At 31.3% G+C, this 20,422-nt stretch overlaps 1 protein-coding gene across 5 annotated transcripts in view; it reads left to right on the forward strand.

Annotated features, from left to right (window-relative positions):
* LOC132940150 (hormone receptor 4-like) overlaps positions 1–20,422 on the forward strand; it is a 79,358-nt gene that overhangs the window by 40,897 nt on the left and 18,039 nt on the right. For 2 of the 5 annotated variants that reach the window (XM_061007592.1, XM_061007594.1), the window contains exon 3: positions 15,540–15,638. The exons of 1 other annotated variant lie outside the window; for it this stretch is intronic. In XM_061007592.1, coding sequence (XP_060863575.1) covers positions 15,614–15,638 — 25 coding nt within the window. In that variant the 5' untranslated portion in view covers positions 15,540–15,613. Of the gene's footprint in view, positions 1–11,550; positions 11,934–15,539; positions 15,639–20,422 lie in introns of those variants that run through there. 2 more of the 5 variants (XM_061007593.1, XM_061007596.1) reach the window with 2 other exon arrangements.

Here is a 20,422-nt window from a genome sequence, read left to right on the forward strand (position 1 = left end):
ACCGCCAATATCGGCTTGCTATATACCTATATAAATTCGGCACTGCAGTTTATTATTATACAATTATGTATACCTCACGCCCGTATTTATAGTTCAGTGACTGAAGTCCCAACACGAGTCTTGAGTGGGGTAAATAGTAAAATATACTAAATAGTCGCGGAATTGTTTCCGTGCAGCATGACCCCATAAGTCTTTTAGACGACTGCGTAATTGTATCATTTTCTGAGCGTATAAAATAGTGAAGGGTTTCTTACGTCCGACGGTTGCACCTAGATAATATGTTCTTAACCCTAGTGATTTAAAAACTCTTCTTTGCCATCGGTACCCACGTGAAAATCTAGTCTGTATAATGCATTAATACTATATTAAGACCAGCGCAAACGATTTATAATACATAACTAGGTTTAAATTAATGTAATTTATGCAAAAATAATTACGGCGTAATTTTTGTCTTGATTGACTATAAAAGTTAAATATTATTAAATTTCATTAAATATATATTTACAATACAATACTCTCGTTAGAGTAGGTATATAAATAAATATATTTATTGGGCTTTACGCCGTTAAATAGATGATGATGATAATAATAATAATAATATAGGTACCTACGCACCAAGTGCCAATAATAATATCAAAAATACACGCGATTTAAATTTTTTTATAGTTTTATCATAATAATATATTCCGTTCAAAATACGTTTACTCGGCGAACGAATAATAAAAAAAAATCATTAATCACGGTGTTAGAGAGATAGTGGGAGAGAAGAGCGAGAGTGAACAATTTAATAAAGATTTGGATAGTGCGCAGCACCACTGTGTTATGACGCTCGATGGTGTGTATACGCGTGCGTGTGTGTGTGTGTGTGTGAGCATTAATAGTATATTTGTTGTGATTGTATTACCGTATACGTTTGTGTACCACGTAAAATATTATATATTTAATGATCGCCGACGACAGTGAAAGGAAAGAAGGTTGTGGTCAGGAGTAAACGCGAGCGCGAAGGCTATCCAACCCGCTATAATAGTATAATAATAATAATAAGTGGTGCGTGGAGGGGGACAGCTTTGCTAAAAAACTGGCACTACTTTCACCGTTGCCGCCACCGCTTGCCCCGCGCACCGGGTCACGACGGTTGCATCGAGTCACGTCGGTATAACCGTTATGATGATGATGTTATTGTGTGATACCGTGGTTGTATACTCGGCGAGCTGCTGCCATACGCGCGTAACGATTGCGGCGCCGTTTTGATGAAAGCAAGACGAGGATGAAGGAGCTGCATGGTTAATTATTGCGTGCACAACCCTGGAAAAATAACCCTGCGAGCTAATAACTCTAAGAAAATTATGTAGGTGTAATTATATTATGCAGATATTGGTAACGATTCTGATTGGAATTTTAATTTTGTTCTAAAACTACTGAAGAATGAAGCAAAAATGTAAACTTCCAATTTAAATATTATGCATTGTTTGGCAAGCGTTTTTTGAATGCAATGCTTACGCATGTGCGTGAAAACGTTATTATTATTATTATTATAGCTCGCAAGTAGGTACTTGTATTTATATAGCTGTACAAATTCTGCGGTATGGAACTTGTTTTCAAAAAAGAACTATTACAATATAATAACAATAATATTTTGCAACTTTATAGGTAATCTATGACCTATGATGTGTATTGTAATACACAAATACACAATCCGTTTTTCCATGGCTATCCAAGTACGCTACAGCCTGCAGATTAACCGTGAACTAAGTTCATAATTCATATGAGAATAAGTCTGAATAACACTAATAATATTATACATTTATGCCGGTTAACCGGTAATTACTAGATACATGCATCTAATATACTATGTATAATACTATAATGATTATGTTTAGGATTCATCATTCTATGTAAAATATTAAACCGATATTTTACTAAAATTAGATTATAAAGTTGTTTTCCATATCTTAGTACTTATAGATTGTGGGAATTCGTATTTTCCAGTTAAATTTCAAATTAAATCAATATTTTTTTACAACATTGTATACAGTTGGGTACTGTTATAATATGTGTATTATTATAGTTTATATAATGTCCATGTCAACAGTCGAAACAACAAACTGTAGCAAAGCAAACTATATACACTATAGGTATAACCACTAATTAAAAAGCTATTATTATTTATTTTTAATAACATTTATTATAATATTTAAATACTTTGGTTTCTAAAAATACATAAATCCTATAGTACCCTATAATGATAATAATTAATAATAACATATTATATTATATGGCGTAACGCCGGAATTCCGGCTTCGCGCGGCCCGTTAGTCGTTACAACTTACAATACAGTTAGTATCATACGCGTTGTCGATATCATCGTAACACTCGACACTCGCACACACACACTCTCATACACCCGTATTTAATATTATACACATTACACTGTTATACGCGATGCAGCGGAACAACATCGCTGAAAGCTACGCCACATAATAATATTAATACACTCGACTGGTTTTGAGAGAAAAATAAAAGTACATTTTATTATTAGATAAAAATAATAATACCTAACAGTATATTATTATATAGGCATATCATGTACTAGAGGTATACGACTATATGAGGTATATTAGGTATAAGTGTATAACATATAGGTATGGACAGTCGGTCGCATTCGGTATTCATACATCTCTGCAGGTTTACGCAACAGCGTTGGACGCGTATAGGTACCGGCGGCGTACAGTTGGCAGTGCGGAGACCGGTTTCTATGGGCGGCGCGGAACCGTCGTCGACGGATTTTAATTGGCGGTTTTCTTCTCGAGGCAGTGGCGGCGGCGGTGGCGGGCGGCGGCATTGCCATCCGCCGCCCGGGCCGTTAACCGCATGCGTGTGACTTGGCCGCCGACGCCGCCGCCACTTGATTTATCGTATAATATGCGCCACTCAGTGTACCTCTATAATATACATAATAATATAACATAACGGTACCGGCGGCGCGCCGAGAAAGCGGTAATTCGGATCGAAGGGAAAGTGATGGTTGGAAAAAGTGAAAATTTTTTGGGAATAGAAACGATCCGAACCGCGATGAGAGGGAAAATAAAACGCGTATTTACACACGCCCGCGCGTTTCCGTCGCTATATATGTATATCAATTCATTGTGTGCGTAGGATCACAGCACAATTACAACATATTAAGGTGTATTATTTTTCAAAACAACCGTTTAGCTTTTGTTTTGCTTGGATATAAAGGTAGTTTATAAAACTATGATGATTATTATTTTTATTACCGTTCCCGCTAATATAATAAAATATATTTGTGGCAATGACCGGTCGAAATTCGTATACATAACCAGACTTCGACCGCTGCGAGTCGTAGGAATAGGTATAAATAATTTAACAATAATAATAATAATATAATATAGGTAGGTTCATGCGAACATATTCGCGGCCGATGACGAAAACCTTTCTCTCTCTTCAACCATAATAATATCATACGTGCGATATACTAAATTATGTCTATATCTATGTATCACCTACCCGTGATAATAGTTTTTCACGGCCAGATCCGCGCGCGTCTTAGTGTGTGTTTACTATTTACTGTTTACTGTTTAGGATCATGACGATTTTTCCCGAGCCATCCCAACGCTTTGTCAATGCTTCAGAAATGTAAAGTTTATTATTATGGTGGCATAATTAGGTACTAATTAGTTACACTTTACGTCGTCGGATCATAAATTATTACGAAAACGGGCGTAACCCCAATACTATATATAAAGTACCTATAGGTATATATAATATGCAGTACCTAATTCCTAGGTAGGTCGTAGGTACATACAGTATACAAAGTGCATATAAATGTTGTTATATAATATCTGTACATACAATAAATATATATCATAATATATATATATATATATTTATATTGTATATACTATATAATATACACTATATATTTTTAATTAAATATGACTATAATATGGTAAACATTTTTAAATAATATATTGGGTATAAACTCGCTTCCGAATAATTTTTTTTACCGCGTATATATTATGTTTATATCAGTGTATAAGTGTATTTGCCATTTAATTTCAATATTTACTATACCTGCTATGCATCTACATTATTTATATTACATATATGTATGATGTATGTATTTGCTGCAGACAGCTGTTTTGTTATAATTTTTATGAACTTTTGAAGTCATTATAACGATTACCATACAATACAATTAATACAACTTTTGATACACACACATATAATTATAATATTAAATTGTATTATATTACTAACTGATCCCGCGTTACCAATAAAAAATTGTGATTATTCAACTCCTTTTGGGTGCAACTCAGCCACCCTAGACCCTGGTAGGCAATCTAAATACGTCGGATCGCGGACAATGTGCGAAAATTTGATTTGATTCACCAATGGCAACCTTATAAATTATAATAAATACTAATTTATATTAATTATTTCTCCAATAATCGATAACAACCATTTATAAATAAAAATTTATACCGTAAATCTCAAAATCCTACTAAAATCACGATTAAATAATGTGGGGGGATGGGGGTAGAAAGATGAAAAATACTTTACGACCTATTCTCATACCTACCAAATATACAAAAAAAATTCGTTAAAATCGGTCGAGCTGTTTCGGAAGAGTGCGACCACAATAAACACCGTGACACAAGATTTTTATATATAAATATATAATACCTATTAGATATTATTATAATTAAAATAAATCGGGGATCTCAGTTAAATAAACTTAATACATTTTTAATAAATAAAAAATATGCATAACATATTTATTTTTTATCAACCTTTGTAGGAAAATAACTAAAAAAAGTCAAAACTTTCAAATGTTTATAAATTATAAAATAAAAACTAAATTATTTTGAAAATTATATTATTATGTCTATAGAAATTGATAAGGTACCTCTTACCTATATATACTTACCTATATATTCAAGTGTATACGGTTATTTGTTTTTGAATTACAACAAAATAACACAATTGATTTTGTCAAAAATTGATATTGCGAATATTTTTTTTATTTATTTATTTTTTTTTTTTATTGTGTAACCCGCGGCAACATAGGCCATTGGGTGTGGGGGAGAGCGCTGTAGGTTTTTAAATTGGGTAGGTTGGTACACGTGTGTGTTGTGTTTTGGCAGAATTTCTAATGGGGCACCCGTAGGTTTCTGCCGTGCCCCGGGTGGGGGATGGCAGCACTTGTTCTCCGGACACCGTGACTTCCCCGAAGAAAAATGCCGACCACGGCCGAGGTATCGAACTCGGGTCGGCTGCGTCGAAGCCGACGCCTTAGTCCGCTCGGCCACTCCGTCCCCCGAATATTTTTTATCAAGTAAAGTACCCACGGGGAATTGTATACTTTTGTTACCAGAAACCTTCTGTAAAGTTGAAGATTGAAGTACTTTTTCCACTATAAAAAATAAAACCTTTCACATTGTAGAAATAGTAATTAATTTTCATCATTCCTAATTATTTTTAAACCTATAATTGATAAATATGGCTTTTGGCCGGCCATATACTGTATATTAATAATTTTTTCCAAATAGTTTCGACATTTAAGTTACTATTAGAAATCTGCCGTGTAAAAGCCAATCGGGTAGGTGGACTTAAATTGTGTGTGTTAGGGAGCTATATCCAATGTAAGAACCCTCAGCAGCGCCCTTGCCATTTGTGCATACAGGCGTGTGTATTCTATACAATATACCTACAACCTACCATATGTGTACTGTGTAGGTTTTGAAACGGTTTCCGAAACGGTTTTGCGGAGCACGTTTTTGTATAAAATCCACACGTGTAACTACTAAATATAACTAGACCTTATAAGTATTATGAGGGGGCTTGAAATCATTTTACGGTCGCAAAACCGTGCGGTAGGGGACTACCCTCCATGTGTTCCACGGTTCACGACGATTACTCATTACGACTGATTATAAAATAATTTTATTTTCTATACCTATACCTATCACGTGATTTTGTTATAATATTATAGTGCTGCAGAACTAAATTAATTACAACCGCGCGAAAAGGATTTGATGCAGAAAAAGTATATTTGCGTCATTATAATTATTATTTCAACTCGAGGGTGCTTGATTATATGTTTTCATATGTATAAGGGTATAGAGTTACCCCCTCTCAGTCTTACGTCCTAATAAGTATAATATATTAATATGGTTGTATATGCGTTAATAATAAATATCAATATAATATGTCTTAATATCGTACATGCTAACCTAAGCAGGTCAAGTCCTTAGGATAGGCATATATTATGTTAAATTCTGTAGGTGATATTACTAAGTAGAGAATTATATTAAGAGAATAAGAGGGCGCTACTCCCACATGTGTTGTCTCCGTCTTACAAATGTAAAACATAGCAAAAACCATTTTGCGTGGGTAAGAACCACTCAGGCCATAGTTCAAGCTAAGCCCAAATTGTTACACTATAAATAAGAGAACATTTACTGTGCAACGTTGTTTTTATTTTTTCAATATCACAAATACAAAGAAAGTTCATATCAAAAAAATAAAAACAATGTTGCACAGTAACATTATGTTCTCCTCTTTATAGTGTGAACATTTGGTTGCTTAGCTTGGACTGCAGCCTGAGTGGTTCTTACCCACGCAAAACAGTTTTTGCTATTTTTTACATTTTTAAGATGGAGACAATACATGTGGATGTAGCGTCCTCTTACATTAACCACATTTACTTAACTCTTCATCGGTAAAATCTGCGGCAAATTGTTGGGTTACGATATTATATTAGTATATGATTTGCATATTTTGATTGATAATGGCGTGGGATGAATAACCTAACCAACAACGACACGACATATTCCACTAAGTATACATAGGTATATAATATCTATACATTATATTATACACAGGCTGTATGTAAATATAGCTCAAGATTACGGATATGCCTATTGTCTATTATAAAAAATCTAAATGGTGCAGAAAAAGTAGACTACTATTGTATAGAAAACATAGGGCTACCTACAAGTAAATATTATAATGTATAACTCATCGCTGTGAGATCCCCCTCTCCTATTACAACTAAAACGACGTGTGCTACCCAAACTAAAAATGTTTATAAATTATAAAATTATCCACTTACTTACGTCTTACATACTTACTATAGTAATATTGCATATACTATATAGTATATAGGTACACCTCTTTGCGGATGAAAACGTCACATCGTAAAATCGAACCAAAATCTTCTAGGGTTCGTCGGCCGCCGTCGTCGATTGTTCACGTATTTTCGTGCTTAATGCGCATGTGTGTGTTCGCAGATTTTTTTGCGCGTGCGCATTTGTACCTATATAATATTGTTGTTTAAAACGCGTTTTGGTTTGGGCGACTTTCACCGGCTTTTATGTATTCAATAAATTCACAGAGGTCACGGTTTCTCATTTCACCATTGTTCTTGCGCGATATTTTCGACTGCGCGCGGGACCGGGTTATTATATTATTATTATTCTTCGCGAGGACAACGCGCACCGCCATATATACCATCCATACATTATATTATTATACTTATACATAGATGCATTGAAGATATTATATAGATGTATAATATATTAATATATATGTATAATAATCTTTATACATGCGTGCACAGGGTTTTGTTCGAACCTACACGCCATTTGTTTTGTCTATTATCATTATGTTTTTTTTTTCTGTAATAATACTAAATAGTAATATTGTGCATGCCAAGTATAGGTACTTATTCTAATGTAAAGGTAGGTACGTCGTCTTCCCTGTAACCAAAACCGAATATTTACACTCGACGACGGACGAGTATAATAAGATTATAATACGCTCCCTGCGTGAAACCGTTGAAATATTTATTGGACTATTATAGGTCACAAAAAAGAAACAGAACTTTTTTCTTTCTTAATTTTTGTCTGGCTGTTCTGTATATTATTGTCGGTCATATTATTAGATATTATTATACGAGTACATCACGGTTGTTTTTTTCCGTTGCTTTCACGCAATTAAGAATATAATTACATATTAATCTAACGCCGTCACTATACCTAATCTTTTAAATGCATATATATATATATATTATATATAGATGTTTAATTAAATTGGTCGATTTTAATCTGATATTGGTACTTTAACCTTCACCTAAACTTGTGTGAAGCTATTTTTTTCAATACGTCTGTAGGTATGCGTTTATACTGTAAGGAATGAATTGATACAATTCATTACCAAACGTTTTTAGGTATAATATCTTTATAACGAGTATAAAAATATAAACAATGATTGTCGATTGACATTGATCTTATGAAAATAAATTTACATCTTAACACTCTAAAAATGCATATTATAAATTATAGTTCGAAGAAATAAAAGTAAAAGAGAATATTATTTTGTTTTATATTTAACATGAAAAAATGGACGATTACAAAAAAAAAGTTCGCTAGAAGTATAATATTTATCATCCCATTTGTCTTTATTTACTATACTTTTGTTTTAAAAGTTATTTTATATTGTTTATATCTAATCAACAGAGTGATATATAAACAATAGTCAGTAGTATTTTATTATATTTCGCCATGCAGTCAACCAGACAAACGAATTTTAACAGATTCAGTAAAATAAAATCGCTGATGCTCTTCATAATAAAACATTCATATACGATATTATATATTTGGAATTATATTTTAATCTCGAAGTTTAGTGTTGTTGTGATAAACTGAGGAAATCATATACCTATATATTATACATACCTACCTAGTACCTAGTATCTATATTATTTATACAATAAATAATAATTAATAGGTACTACGTAGTATTATAGGAGCGTGTTAAAATGAAATACGGTATTACGTAATAACTAATAAGTACACATATTAACTAGTTTAACTTCTATAATAGTTCTATACAATAATTATTGTGATCAATATACCTACACCACGTGTACATTCACTTAATTATAATAATTAAACAATTTGATTATTTTTGGATTAAAACATTATTATTCAGTTTTCTGAATATACAATGTTTTACTGTGAAATATTATTTTCGTTTTTACTTTTTACCCAACAATAACCTAATAAAATACAGTTATCGTTGTAAAAAATTAAAATCTGAGTTTGAAGCTCATTGTAATATACCTTCGATTTGTAATAATGACAATTATTTTCACAAGATAACTATATAATAACTATACAGTAATTATTATGTTTATATATAATGTAAATAATTTCCACAATGCTCGATTATGCTTTGATATCGTCTGAATGATGTAAACTAAATTACATTTTTTAGAAAGTATTCTTAGTTGATCAACAATAAAAAGTATATTTTTGTACCGCTAAGCTTATTTTATTATTTCCACTTATTATAACAGTGCCTAGTATTTTCTATTAATTTATGACATAATGATAACAAAGCAATACTTCACATCTAGTATTTATGAAAATTTATTTTGTATAATCTAGTATCTAGAAAATAATAATACATCAAAAACATAAAATATTAAATTTATACCCGCATGTGTTGTTTCCGTCTTACAAGTGCGTAACATAGCAAATTTTACGCTCAGAAGAACACGTGTAGCTTCATTGGTTAAAAAATTTGAGTGAATTGACCTCTTATAAAATTTAAAGGTAAGACTATTATCTAGACAACCTCATGGGTTATTTATTATGTTTTTATTTTAAAGTGGATTATGAATATATTAAGATGTACAAACAATTTACAATTTTAAAGTAAGTACAATTTTTAGATAAATAATATTATCTTTCCTTTTTTGTCTATTCATTTTTTTAAATTTTATTTAAATTTTTTATTAATTTATTTCCCTAGTAACAATTTATAATATTTATCATTAAAAATACATTTATTTACATAGAACAATTAATAATAAATCATTAATCTTCACGTATTTATTTGGAGAATATTTAATGTAAATAATTCAATAATCTGGTTTTATATTATATTATATACCTATACAATAAATTTTATACTAATGTTATGATGAAAATTCTACTAGGTATGAAATTGAAATAATAACTAATAATTACATTTTTCAGATATTATAAATAATACTTGAAGCATGTCAGATGCCGGGCTATCCTATATTCCTATCCGACAAAATAATAATACTTTTAAGACAGATGAATAAGGAAAAATAGATAAATCGATATGGCGATATCATGTCTATATAGAGTTTAAGTTAACTTTAATGGTATTAAGGGATACATTGTATTTGTACAATGTATATTATATTATTTTCATATATTCATATTCAATGAACCTAAATTATCCAACACACACATTTTGTATTAATAATAAATTAAAACCATTACTCATTAATTAAACACAATGATATGATTTGTTTCATCAATTAATGTTAGAACTTATAGTTCTTCTTGCTATTATTTTCGGTATCTACACGGTAAATGTGAAAGTTAATGGATATTTTTGGCTCGAAACTCGTCAATCTAGAATTTTATATTGACATTTCTCTTACAGAAACACGTAAAAAAAATAAAAATTAATATGTTATGGAATAATCACTTTGCGATCGGGTTAAATTTTTTTTACGCGGTTGAGTCCCGGAACGAAGTTATATTGTTGTTTCGCCTGTAAGGTGATGAAACAAAGATGGTTGTTCGACATCGTTGTTAATTGTCCATTTATCGGGAAGTAGGTATACAATTTTTGTTAGTTTTTCCAAAACACTATTGTTAAATAGTTACGTTTAAAATTCGTTTGGGTAAATTGTTTTCGAGACGCTTGCGCATTTGACTTCGATTCAAGATCATTGGTTCGTGAAATGTGTGTTTAGTCTTTATTTGACTTTCTATAATTGTTCGATTATTTCGTCCGAGACTCAAGTGTGTTATTATTTCTATATAAATATTTTTTAAATAGTTGATCAATGATCGCTAATTGGCGAAAACCGCTCACTTGATGAGTCGTCGATATAAACTCGATCGAAACGCGATCATCGCGCGAATACTCTTCTGTTGTTGTAGTCTATTAACGCAACGATAAAATATAATATAGCCTATAGGTATCTCTATTTATATCGTGATCACGGACTCGGGGTTGTAGGTACATATAGTTGTGGGTGGTGAACAAATCTGAAGCCGGTCACGACAACAAGATGATAATGTAGAATATAAAAGACGGAAGTGCAATAGGTTGCCATTTACTATATAGGTTTATATATTTTTACTGTATTCTCGTGAGTTTACGACTTTGTTGGTGGGGCGGGGATACACCGTTGTGTACTTGATGAGTGAGAGTATTCTGTATAACATGAATATGTTAAAAATAACAATAATAATAAATAATAATATATTATACACCACTGGGTGACTGACACGGCGGCTAAAGCCACACACACACACGCGCATATATAGTATACCTTATTTCTATGTATATACTATAGATCCCTCCCCTCCCCCTAACGGTGGTGACGAAGACCGTACAATGGTGGTATACGGCTGTAACGAAAGGAGAAAGGATCCATGTTCTCCGCGGTGGACCATGCCCGGGCCCGGGAGAAAGTGTTTGCCGGTCGGACGGTTCGGAAATGCGTTCCTCGGCGTCCCAAAGCGTATAGTACAGCGGGTACACACGCCGCGCGCGTACCGATCACTCAAACGTATTTTGTTTAATTTTAACAATATTAATAAAGAAAATCATATCGAACAATAACGATTACAATAATACTTTCGTCGTCGTCGCCACCGCCGTACTTGGAAGTTTTACGCTTTGTACGTTTTATACTCGTTGACCGCTGTGCGCAGAAAACCGTGGACCGTCCGTCATCGGTGTAATATAAATAACATTAACTGCGTTTCTTGGTTTCTTACGGTTCTATACGACATTCGAGGACAACTTTCCCGATTGATTATCAGACACCAAATGGATTCCTTGTCACCGAGGTACGTGTATTTGTGCGTATTATGCAAATGGGTATTTTACGACTATTGATTACGATGTCTTAGTTTACATGGTTATAGGTGAAAACATACGCAGGCGCCTTGAACTTGACCTCGTAGAAGACTTATTTCTACTGTAACGCGCAAACTTCTTGATGCTCCCCCGCACATTTTGTCACCACATAATTACCTGCGCGTAAATCCAATGCTGGGTTCATCATATTATAATTTATAATATGTAAAGAGAAGTACGAAATCGCTATCGAACCACACTACTGCTGCTATTCGGTTGTTGTTATTTTTCTGCAGTAGGTACTTATATCTCATGGTATATAATAAATTGTGTATAATATGTAATATGTATATATATTATTAATAAGTGTCACGTATATAGACAAATAATATATTACTCTGGGCAAATGTTGCTTGGGAAAAAGTGCTTTATTCCTACCCCATATAATACATAATTTACCTACAACCCGATATAATAAAATCATTTACATAATATATACATAGAAAATTATTTCACTTATTTTGCCCATATAATTGGTATACGCCCAGCTAACCTATAATATCCGAATAACTTTTGAAAATCACTATAAGCTGGTTTACTATTTTCTATAGACTATCGGTACCTACACATTTTTTACATTCGATGTTGTATTTGTAGGTATAACGAATTGTTAATTGGTATACCACGATATAATTTATACATAATGCATATATATATATATATATATATATGGTATCCCGGGTAATGTCGCTAAACGATGTGCTGCCGGGGTCATTGTATTATGGATTCAGCGTGATGCAAACCGTAAATATACCTAAAATAATAGTATTATACAGTCGATGGGTACAGTTTGTGACTTTTCAGTTTTCACACAAACATGACTAAAATAACAGAGATTTGAAGGTCAGTGACCGACATTTTTCTCGCTCATCATCTATAAGTCTCTCCTCTTGTTTCTGTATAATATGCGAAACGTTATCGTTTTTCTAAAAATGGGGACATACTATTATTGTACATAAATAGAAATTGCGCACCGCATGACTCCGTTGTATTGGAGATATTTTCGAACTTCAGTAATATTAGATTTTACTATTTTTATCAACTATTTGACTTTAATTTACTGGTAAATGGTAAACTTTAAGTGCGTATCGCCGTTACTATAATAATATTAAAAGTTATATAATCCAGACAATAACTCGTTCAACTTCACTCGTTTCAAACTATACCGTCCGGGAGACTTAATAGGAAACGTAATTATTTATAATTTTTAATAATTACAATACAACGCATCTTATATGGATTAGTGTACGATTGGGCCGGGCTTTTACTTTCAGGATATGGGTTGGGCTAGGCTTAAAAATATCGACACATGCAGAGCTCTAGCATTTAGAGCATACATTTACCAATAGCAATTACTTCTGAATATAATTATTTGTTGAGATGATGTATATAGAGTATATAGAAAAATTATCAATAGTAAAATAACATTTTCCAATTTCATAATACCTAATTCGTTTACATAAATCACATTCAGAATCCAATTCAAAGCTTTTATTGGAGAACATTCACAACATTCTTATAAATATTGTACTTCTAGTGACTAACGTCATAGCGGGTGATCAAAATAACCACCAACCCCCTCTGCTCCCATCAGGCACCAGCTATCATATATTATACATAATATTTAGTACTTATACAGTATACACATAGATATACTGTGATTATCGACTGATAATTTAGAAACCGAATTGTCGTATCCAATGAATTAGAACTGTTACCAAATGAATAACCTCCTTGAGAATACCACCACCGCCTTGGGTAAGGTCAATCGTAGTTGCATTTCCGTATTGCGGTGCATCAACCACAGTAATAGAGCGGTCAACCGAATGGTGTGCAAGTTATTTTAATTATATACATATTACATATAATATATTTTATATTATTTATATTATAGGTACTAGACTTTCCCACGCGTTTGTATTAAGATTTATAATTACAACTCGTGTATTATACATTATATTTATTTAAATAAATTTGCAAATATCGTTCAATCATAAACTACCATAACTATTCGATATTAATGTATGAAACTCTGAGTAGAATTATACACTATCGCATCATACATATTATACACTATCGGCTCTATAGTCTATCCAAAATTTCATAACTATTAAACTATATTAACTATAACATAGAGTCTATGGCATAAACTAAATCAATACCAATGAATCAATTCATATTAAAATAAATGTTATTTAATATAATTTCGTAAAATTTCTAAGTAAACTATTAATATATACTCGAGTTGGAAGTACTTGGAATCTATTTTTTATGTACACCAAAAGATTCTATTTTGCATTCGACTTGTGTATCGCAATAGAGATTGTCGAGTAAGGTGTAACCTTGATGTTCTTCGGCACGCAATATTGTTTTCCTCCAAAAAAAAATATATATTTATATATATTACCAGCAAGTATATAACTATCTCTAATATTATTATCATCAAAATAAGTGAAAAAAATCTAAAATTTATAACTTGTAAAGATAATAGAAACTGTTCATCCCAATCTAAACATATAAACCGGTTCGAACGTTATAATTTATAATATATTATATTATATATTCAATTATATTTGAGGGGGAGAATCCGCTCTCTTTATTGTATAACACATTAACACACTCACTTTGCAAGCTAAAAGCTGTGGGTATCGTTAAATTTATCGCACAAACCACGGTTTGTTATAATTTCAATTAAACTTTTCTTTATTATATAATTTCTTTTTCAATTTTTTTGTAACTATTTATGCTGATTTTACGTTCGAATAGTGATAGTTTGAGTATTTGACGACATAAGACTTTATACTTGTACAGTTGTATTACTCAAAAACCCAGTGACTAATTATAAAATAATTTGTTATTAATATCTTTCAAGTTGTTATTAAATTGTACATAATTAGTAATCATACACTAATTATATTATTTACTATTTTTATATGGCTATTTCAGCGGAAGCAATGATTTCTGCAGTCTGATTTTTTTTTTTTGATAGATTACTACCTATATAGTGTATATATTTATACAATGAACGGTTTTCGATTGTGTTTCTTGTACATATTGTGTCCGTCATCGCAAACCTATTACACACAGATTTTTTCCAAATTTCTCAGAATGTTTGGCTGTAACCGAGTTCAATGATCGCTACATTGCCACAACCTGCATAATCAAAACGCCTTCCTTAACATTAACGTAGATGGACTGGCTCAATGCCGCTTGGTTTGTCACTTTCACTTTTGCGCGCAGGCCTTGGGCTATAACCAGTGTTAGCTAACTAAAAGCATAGTTCATAATGATTGCACTCTGAGAACCGCGATTTGGTCCTAGGATCAGATTGTTTAAATTTAATATTTGCATAAATAAAATGTTTATAAATAATATAATATATAATGTGTACAATATACTACGTATATCTACATGCATCTGTATACATTGTAATGTAATTTATTATAATTTATCTATTTTTTTTTTTGTAAAATAACGGCTCGGAGAACCAAAGGTATTATCAAATCAGCTAAAAAGCTTTTACGGTTGTGTTTTAGAATTTGGACGGAAAAAAAGATTTTGAAAAAGCTGTGTTAAATGTAATACGAAGACCCGAGAAGATTAAGATAAAATGACACAGACGTTGGACAAAACAAGTATACCTTCATTTTTCAGTGAACTAAGATATAATATCTGTTCTTTTCAGGTTCATATGTTATGCACTTATGTATGTGCTTATATGTAAGACCTAATCATGTATATAATTAAACTCGTCTTATTAGTTATTATATATATTCAATAGTCTGTGATACACGCTTATGTCTATATTATATAGGTTCCATATGTGACCAATGGTACCTATACAAATTGGTATTTGTTACTGATATTATTGGACAGAATGGAGGCTGTGGCTTTTTAACGATATAGTGTCCAACAAAAGTTATCAAATATATTAACAACAACATGACATGACCGTATTCTAAAAAATAAAAAAACTTACTCCGTCGCGAGGTTTTTGACCCCCTACGACCTTCTACCAGTGTCCACCTTCGTGCAACTAGTCCAGGGACATCTGGTATAACGAATTATTGAAATATTAGATAAATATCTCCTGCAATGCAATTATAGTGATCTGCCGAAATATTTACACCACTGGAATTGTTATTTCTCGAAAGTACCTTACAGTTTATCTTTAATTAGTAATACAACACTGTGTTTGATTGTCTATTTATATTTAATACTTGTAAAATGTACCTACTTAAAACATGGGCCGAGAGGGTTTTGGCGTACGGATGACGGAAAACGTGTATTGTGTATAGTAATTATTAATCGCGTGTCGCTTGGTTATATGCGTGTATTATTATAACGTGGATTTAGATTGTCTCACGTGGTCGCAAAAACTCGATTTCGGAGTAAACGATAAAAGAGAATAACGAAATTGCAATGATATCTAAAATAAATAATAAAAATCAATAATATAGTAACGCTGCAGCCTGCAAGTATAAATCGAATACCGATCGATCTACACATAAATGCACATGCTACATATTAATATATACTCGGTATTTCAATACAAGTACATAAGCACACATGCGCACGTGTGTGAGAGGGAGGGGGAGGAGACAAGTAAGTAAGGTATATAATGAAGTGCGTAAAGTTCATTGTATTCTAAGTTCTAACGTAGCTATGTCGTTTGTTCGATGTGCAAGCGTGATAGGACGCGCGCGACTATACCCACTATAATAATATAATGTGTACGATTATAACCTTGGCCCGGTTGTTACGAGTCGACGATTGGAAGCGTCGTTGTCTTATAGTGCTCCAATGTCGTAATCGAACTTTAGAACAGTAGGCACAATAATAACGTAGCCATATAATAATAATAATAACAACAATAATTAAAACAATTATTTCATTTCGTCGGTTATCGGATGCGTTTTGTCCATATTTTACCGCCATACACTCATAACTGTATATAATAATAATATTAATATGTTAGGTACATTATATTTTAATATCGATATGATTCGTCCACTCTACGGATTTTCATTTTTTCCCTGGGTATCTACGGTGAGTCCTAAAATGTACTACACTCGTAGGTACACGCAGCTAACGTTCGCACGGTAGTATTATCTTTTTACTTTTACGAACCTGTAACTAATTTATTATAATTTTTTCCCTGAACATGTACTTTTGTCTTTATTGTTCTGGCCAATGCTAAACATAAGACAATACAATATCATAATATATTATTGGTCTCGTGTGGTTTGCTGCATCGTGCGCTGCAGCAGAAATGATGAGGATATAGGTGTGGATGAATAGTGCAGTTACTATTAATGTGTTATTATCTATTTTTTGTCGTTTTTATTTTTTTTCGCTTTTAATCTCCGAGAAGGATGTTGACGTCACAACCTCTAAACCAGTGGGTAAAACGTATACTTATACCAGCTATACCTATACAGCTCGAACGGTGCTGGAATTAATTATTGGGCCGGTATGGTTCAAGGCAGATTGAAGCTTCAAGGACCTATTTATTGTGACAACCTATAGCGGAGCTATTGTTCGATTTTTTTACTTTTTTTTTACAACGTGCATGCCAAATAAACAAAACATAGATACAATAATGCCGTGATGTTTTTGTAACGGATTTTAGCGAACATTAGTGCATTATAATATACAGACTAAGCGTCCTATAAGTAGATGTTTTGGATTACGTTTAAATATATTGTAGGTTCCTCCCTGCACGAGATATATCATGATGACTGATAATAAATTTAAATAAAAACTTTGTTAGTTGTATATTCATAATCGATAATTATTATTCATTTAATCTAATTTTATTTATTAATACTAACTTTTTTTTAAAAATGTAAACTATATTTTAATATTATCATCGACTATAATCCTATGATATTATATTTACTGTACTTTAAAATATAGTATGAATATCAAATATGAAACACTCAATCACTTTATAGTTGTTTAATTTCTTATTTTTAACGATAAGTACTAATTTGGTTTGTTAAAATAATCAGTTTCGATTAAATTTGTATTCATAAATTTGAATGGTAATAAATCAATAATAATCGTATAATTGGTTCATAATTTTAAACTTATAATTTGTTACACAACTTTTGTTTAAAATACAATAAATATATTACTATGATAGAAGGTATCACTAATTTTATTTAAATCATGAATATGAATGATGTTTTGCTTAGTTCTAAATTAAATTATCATAAGAGTATTATCTGCTACTAATTAGTAATTATTTTATGTTTATATTAAATTATAATATATTCTCTTCTAAATAACACTCGACAATATATTCTCTACGATTTACCTATTAATATTTATTTTGCTGTAATTTCATATATTGTAGATTATCATACTATTTATGATACATTTACAATACATGCTATAGCTAAAAAAACGAATAATTTTTATGGTTTTTATTTTTTATGTTTTTCTAAAATATTATGTTATGAATTTTTACTATAGCGTAAAACCTATTTTTATATTAAAAAATACCTAAATGTTTTTATAAATTTAGCCATAGTTATTGAATATTTTTAATAAAATAAATATTAACTTTTTGGAGTAAAAATTAAGTTATTTTTCAAATTCAAACGATGTAAAAACTATAAATCATGGCTCTTGACCAATGTACAGTATCTTAGTAGAATGTATATTTTATTAAACAACAATTAATTAAATGACATAGTAGGTAGTATTGGACGTGTTAAATGTGTACACAAATGCTCACAAAACTTTTATATTTTCCAAATAAGATATATTACAATCTTGTTTTAATAAATCATAAATTTAATTAAACCAAAAACATGTATTTGTTTGTAACAAATTTGCTAAAATACAACGTTTTAGTATATAAAATATGAAATTGAATGTTGTTTGTGAAAAAAATAATATATCTAATTATAATATTATTTCAGGATAACAACAATTAAATATTGTCAAAACTTTTAATTCAATATCGAACGTTTAAAAAAAACAATTGTCATTATTTTATATAAAAACTATTTAAATATATTATATTTATGTATTAATATTAAATATAAAGTAAGTACTAAGTTACTCTTGTCTGTTGTTATCGTTAACAGTCTTGAAATATATATTATTATAGTAATAATATAATATACCTACATGTGTGTAGTATGAGAATATTATGACAACGTCGTCGCTTATCAATTTTTACATGCAAACGAATTAATAAAATATACTTTCTACTGTCTCTTAAAGACAACAGTATTTTTTTTTTATCTCATCTTACGGGGTTATTATACTTAACAGATATTTTTACAGGATTACTACGTATATAATATACATATAACATGTAACTATGGTTTATAGGTTATTTATATACACCCGTAGTACGCAAAAAAATATAAATGTTGCTAACTGTGATTTTTAAGGAAAATGTCAGCGAATTTCTTCAAGAAATTAAATACCTACGTACATACCGTTTGTATTAGGTAGTAGGTATATTATAATCGCAACAGCGAATTTTTTTGATAAAAGTCCTTTACATAATTATTATTAATAATAATGATGACGATGATTATAATAACAATATGTTCGCGTATCTACATTATAGTGTATACATACATATTACATATACGATATACAATATACATAATATAATATATACCTATAATAATGTATAATCGGAATCTTTCATAAGTACAAATCGTTTGGAAGATGACGGCCAAACTAATTATGGCCATTGATTATTACATTACTAAATGGTTCTGAATGGAAGTGGGGACGAAAATATCTCATGAAACGACCTTTGCACTAACCGAGATCTCGGTCGCCGGGTCGTTGGCCGGCCGACAACGGGTGCGAGGTTTTTGCCGCCCGTTTTGCCTTGAACTCGTTTCCAATGATATAGGCAGCCGGTTATTCTATTTTATTTTCCTCTTATCTCTCAAACCGGACTAAAACGTTGAACGTAACGCGAAGAACGTTGCTTAACAATATAATAATGTATTTAATTTGTTTATCTTATTATAAAATAAATGTGCCGAAAAAATTATGTAATTATAAAGCCCTCTGCATTTGCCGGAACAACACACTTAACATTAACCCGTCCATAATTCCGGAATAGAATTCGTATTCCGTTTCGCATAATACGTGACACGTATTTTTCGTAACCTAGGTATAGGTAATAAGCTGGTATAGTTAGGTACGAGTGTACGACGACTGCGGTAGTGCGGTGTGTCGTATATCATACGATTGCATATGGAATATTCGCTGTGCCAAAAGTATAAAATGATTTATAATAATAATAGGTGTATATTGGGTAATGCTACGTGTGCGAATTTCAACGCTAAACTTGGGTCATCTTTTGTGACAACAATGATGACGATTTGATGATTATTTTTTTGCTAAACATAATTATAACAATCGATATCGAGTA

The sequence above is a fragment of the Metopolophium dirhodum genome, chromosome 3 (assembly GCF_019925205.1).
Source record: "Metopolophium dirhodum isolate CAU chromosome 3, ASM1992520v1, whole genome shotgun sequence".
Taxonomy (NCBI): domain Eukaryota; kingdom Metazoa; phylum Arthropoda; class Insecta; order Hemiptera; family Aphididae; genus Metopolophium; species Metopolophium dirhodum.